At 31.2% G+C, this 4,795-nt stretch overlaps 1 protein-coding gene across 1 annotated transcript; it reads right to left on the bottom strand.

The window, feature by feature from the left end:
- Nucleotides 1–1,815: 1,815 nt before the first annotated feature.
- LOC149175532 (protein LURP-one-related 11-like) lies at nucleotides 1,816–3,280 on the bottom strand. Its single transcript, XM_089422875.1, has 3 exons — nucleotides 2,906–3,280; nucleotides 2,381–2,626; nucleotides 1,816–2,254 (listed from the first exon to the last, which is right to left on the bottom strand). The coding sequence occupies exons 1-3, from the start codon at nucleotides 3,194–3,196 to the stop codon at nucleotides 2,123–2,125; spliced, it is 669 nt and encodes a 222-aa protein (XP_089279001.1). The 5' UTR covers nucleotides 3,197–3,280; the 3' UTR covers nucleotides 1,816–2,122.
- Between the last annotated feature and the right edge of the window lie 1,515 nt (nucleotides 3,281–4,795).

The raw sequence follows: 4,795 nt of genomic DNA, 5'->3' as shown, positions 1-4,795 counted from the left end.
TTGTTTCGTTTCAAGTAGATGTGTAAAGCCTAATCAATTTAAGATTAGTTTTGTAATCATAAGTTCCCCAGAAAACTAGTACAAATTGGTACACTAATTAATTGGTTATCTTGTATGTTCTTTAAAAAATGTAATATGAGTAATATAGTCTCTTTTAAAAACATTTCCTAAAAAAATTATCTATGTAATTTAAACTTAAAAAAAAATATCAATTTAAAAAATACAATAAATTATTAGACTAAAACATAATTAGATTTATTCTTTTAACTTTTAATACTTATACTTATTTACACACATATATTGAGTTCTCTTAACTTTCACCCTAAAATTTGTCCATAAACTAACCATAAAACACATTCTAAAAGCTCTAAAATTCAAAGATATAAAAAAAATGTTCTATGCTCATAGAACATCATTTTGTTCTAGCTTTACCTTATTCTTAAAAATATAAAACATAATTTTACCGACCAGCATACCCAAGTACTCGTTGCTTTAAAATTCTCCTTACTTTCAAAATTATAAATATTTTATCACTTTCATTTCTGCCCTATTTCAATCTAAAAACAATATCTTAAAATCTCTTTATTAAATTCACCCATATAAAAGTTATGGTTTATTATAAATTTTAATATTCCCCTTATATTTATCCATTAGTAATCCCTTCGTTGATTAGTTTATTATAAATTTTAATATTTCCTTATATTTATCCATTACTAATCCCTTCGTTAATTGCATAAATCTCATAAATCTTATGGAAATGTTAAAAAAAGTAATGATCAATATTATTAACATTGATAATTTAAATTGCTCAAGTTTCTGTTTCCCGTCTACACACTCGAATTAAGTTTGAACAAATTAATGAATTGCAATGATGCTTCCTCTCCACTAAATCTTAAAAACCAGAACATGAGAAAGGCATGTGACAAAATTATGTAGAGCTTTCATGCCCGAGAACGGGACAAATGCATGTGATACAATTATGTGTAGTCGTCATAGTTGTACATAAATTTCGACAGAATAATTTCTGACCGATCACAATCACAAAGAAGTAGACATGGTCAGGGGAAAGCATCGTATGCAGATGAATGTCATGCATGGTAATCCAAAAAATAAATCAGAAGCATGTACACATTACTCGAAATGATATTTGATCTCTTCAGTGATATGAATAAAAACATCTTATATGTATTTAGTTAGCTTTAATTAGCTTCGATTCAGGTTTAGTTATTTGGTTATTACATGTGATGTACTGAATTGTGAAATAAATTTAATATAAACTAGTAAAACTCAGAAGTAGCTGTCAATTTGTATTGCAATTTCAATCATTTCAATTTTAATAGAAGTTTATATCCTCTGTATAAATAAGTTAGTATATATTAATTTTTGGATTTAGTTTCCATCAATTTTCAGGTTTAAACTTGGTTAAAAAGAGTTGAAAATAAAAATCGTTTTTGAAAAATTAAATTATATTAAAAGGCATCAAATCTTATTTTTCTATCCAATACTGAGAGGGGTACAAAATTGATGAGCAGAGACAATTTTAGGAGCTAATATTTTATATGGGTTAATTTTTCATGCTTTTTCGAAAAAATTAACCAATTTCTAGTTTTATAAGAAAATAATATTTTACTTTTAAAATCGTCTAAATTTGATAGAGACTATATAAAATCATTAGAAGTTTGAATATTTTTGCTAAAATATCACCAAACATTTTACAGTTTGCATATTATGAACTAGTAAAATTGGCCAGAGTTTCTAATCTTTAAAATAAATTTTCATCTTTCAAATTTTCCCACGGCTAAACAATGTACTAAATCTACCGCATTCTAAGTTCAAATTCTATTCTATGATCCATGGGAAGCTATAATCCCCTTGAAAGATTCTCTAGTGAATCTGTCTGCATGGAGAGGGATAGCCCTCTGCCATTGTCCTCCTTGACACCATTCCCATGGAAAGGATGGGCAACATGAACTGACAGCTCTTGTTAAGGCATGGTCATATTCTCTGCTGATAATGACTATGGCTTCTCTGTGGGTTGTTATGTGATGGTTCATGAAAATATTTTTCCTTGTCCATTGTAAATCTCCCGTTTTACTGCTGTTGCCTTATGCAGATGGGACGATTACCTGCTAATAATCCGAATAAAAATAATGAGGAGTCCCATTACGAAAGCTTGGTCGATTCCAGGCTGCACAACTAGGCTGAGTACATCGTCTCCTAACATGACCCCCATTGTCCCTTGTTTTCGTGTTACCTGCGCCATTGAATGAACGAATGTGTGAGTGAATACCTCTCTCTCACCGAATACGGTCCACCCTATTTTGCTATAATAAGTAAAACCAACATCATTATCGATTAAGTTATATGCAGAAGAGCAAACCTGAGCGATAATTTCTCGAGATGGGCCGAATACAGTGAATGAGGACCTCGATTTGCGGCGCGATCCCTGGATTTCATAGTCGTAAAGATTCGAATTCCGTCTCTTTGTAGGGTTTAACACTACTTTGGCAGAGGGTTTGCTCGAGAAGAGTGTCGACACAGACTGAACAACCCTAAATGCTGGCTTAATCCCACACCCATAGCCATCGCATCTGTATGCTTCCCATCGATCGTTAAAACTCAATCTCTGCTAAACCCACAAACGATTTCAGACAAAATGATAAAAGTTATGAAATGAGTTCAATGTCTAAGAATTTGGAATGAATCGAAATCAAGCTTCTGTGATCTATAACATGATGAAGATTTTCGGAATCTTCTATACGTCTCAATATTTTAATTTATAAAAAAATTCGGAATCACACTAGCTGATTCTATACGCCTGGACTAAATATTGAAAATATGATTTTTTCCAAAAATCTTAAAAAAATAATCTAAAATTAAATCAAATCAAATCAAGCAAAAGTACCTTGTGGCGGATAGTAAGAAGAACGTTCCCCACAGCATCCATGAGAAAGAGTAGGCGTTTGGCATGAGATGAGTAATTATCGACTCTGAAGACCAGATTTCCTGAGGAATCAAAGACTGTGTAGCCGTTGGCATTGAAGATGAGAGATCTCTGCCAAACTGTGAAGGTGGCAGGAGAGAAAGTGGGAGAGGGAGAAGGAGAGGAACAGTGCTCTGCACAAAAATTATCATGATTGCCAGTGGAAACTGAATCTCCCTCTTCGGAGGAGACCCGAGGATGCACTTGAGGCATTCTTCGTTGGTTCGATCACCAAAGCCCGGGGAGAGGTCGAAGCCACCTGAAGTTCTCCCCACCTGAAGGAGGATTCAACTTACAGAGATGATGATGAACCGTAATTTGGGGTTTTCAGGGGGTCAATATATAAAAAAAAATGTGTGGTTCCTATAAAGGTTTTTCGGATGTTGATGTGGCTATAGAAACATTGAATCAGCGTGTGGAACGTGTTTTATCGTAATCAGCTACTTGTACGGCAACAAATATTTAATAATACCGCGTAGATATAACACGGAATAATATCTTAAAACCATACAAATCGGATAAAATTCGGCGTCGCTATCATAGTCAACGGGGTGGGGTGTTTTACCTTTTTATTTTATATTTTCATCGTCTGATAAGGTTTGAGTTTAGAGGAGGTTATATTTTTATGTATTGAGTTTAGAGGTTTATTCTATATTCCAGTGTGATGTATAAATTTGTTATTGATTCATTAAAATTGAAATTTTGTTATGTCAATACAAATAAAAATTTTTAAAAATCTAAAAATAAATCAATAAATAATTATATAAAACATTTAAATAATATTTACTCATAAAAAATTGTAAATGAAATAATTGGATATCTTTTCACTCATGTTAAATCTAGATTTAAGATAAATTTATATTACTAATGTTTATTTTCAAGTACTATGTTAATAAACATAATTGATATAACAAATAAGTATATAGCTAAAACCTTTCCCATACTAATATAAACTTAAATCTTAAAATGGCCATGCAAGTAAAACTTTAATTTTAAAACTTTTCATCATTATCCAACCGAAACCTAACCTTAAGAACTAAGAAATAGATATCAGAAAAATCTAGTAAGAATGATTAAAACCTGCTAGAACTTTCTTTCACACAAAATAACCAGGTAACTAATAATTTTCAGCGTAAATATTTCCAGTGCACACTCTTGGTCGGGCCAATAACTTCAATAAAATATTCCATAACTATTTAATTGTGATATTCATTCAAAAAAATAACCTTTTCCCGGCCATTTGTATCTAGTACCATATCGAGTGAGAAAAAATCATGAATGAGAATTTTTAATCACCCGCACACATGTAGTAATAAGAGAGAGGAACAAAATCTTATTTAATTACTAACACTGTAATTTTCGAAGACATCGTTGCTACGTAATTTTCTTTATGCTTTTGAATTCAAATGAAGAAACAAAAATTAAATGTTTCTTTTTCATATATATTCATAGAGACATATTTACGTATTAAAGAATGTAGAGAAATCGTGGAGTAGAGATTATTGTTTACAATATTACGAATTATTAAAGATATCAACAATAAATAACTACAATGAAATTGAATTAGATTGGACTAAATAAAAATTGAACTAGGATACTTGGATGGACAAATATGACACCTAGTAGGTGGTCGGAATTAAATTCTCCAATACTCCCCCTTAATTACAACTGCAAAAAAATTAATTAAGATGTTTGTTATTCTATGTCTCAGCTAGGTTTACAATTTAAAAAGAATTTCACTTCAGCTAGATTTACTTTCTTCTTCTCTTCTTCTATATCTTGTAGCCTCTAAATTGTTTCAACGTTTCCTTC

The sequence above is a fragment of the Pinus tabuliformis genome, chromosome 4_1, assembly GCF_031772625.1.
Source record: "Pinus tabuliformis cultivar Carrire ecotype Pingquan chromosome 4_1, CPIR1, whole genome shotgun sequence".
Classification (NCBI taxonomy): Eukaryota; Viridiplantae; Streptophyta; class Pinopsida; order Pinales; family Pinaceae; genus Pinus; species Pinus tabuliformis.
The sequence above is the reverse complement of the archived record's forward strand: the minus strand, read 5'-3'. Positions and strand labels throughout refer to the sequence as shown.

Coding starts and splice junctions, on each gene's coding strand:
- LOC149175532 (XM_089422875.1), bottom strand. CDS start 3,196: ATGCCTCAAGTGCATCCTCGGGTCTCCTCCGAAGAGGGAGATTCAGTT. Junction 2,627..2,905: donor TTCTTACTATCCGCCACAAG/GTACTTTTGCTT, acceptor TGGGTTTAGCAG/AGATTGAGTTTTAACGATCG. Junction 2,255..2,380: donor CTCGAGAAATTATCGCTCAG/GTTTGCTCTTCT, acceptor TCAATGGCGCAG/GTAACACGAAAACAAGGGAC.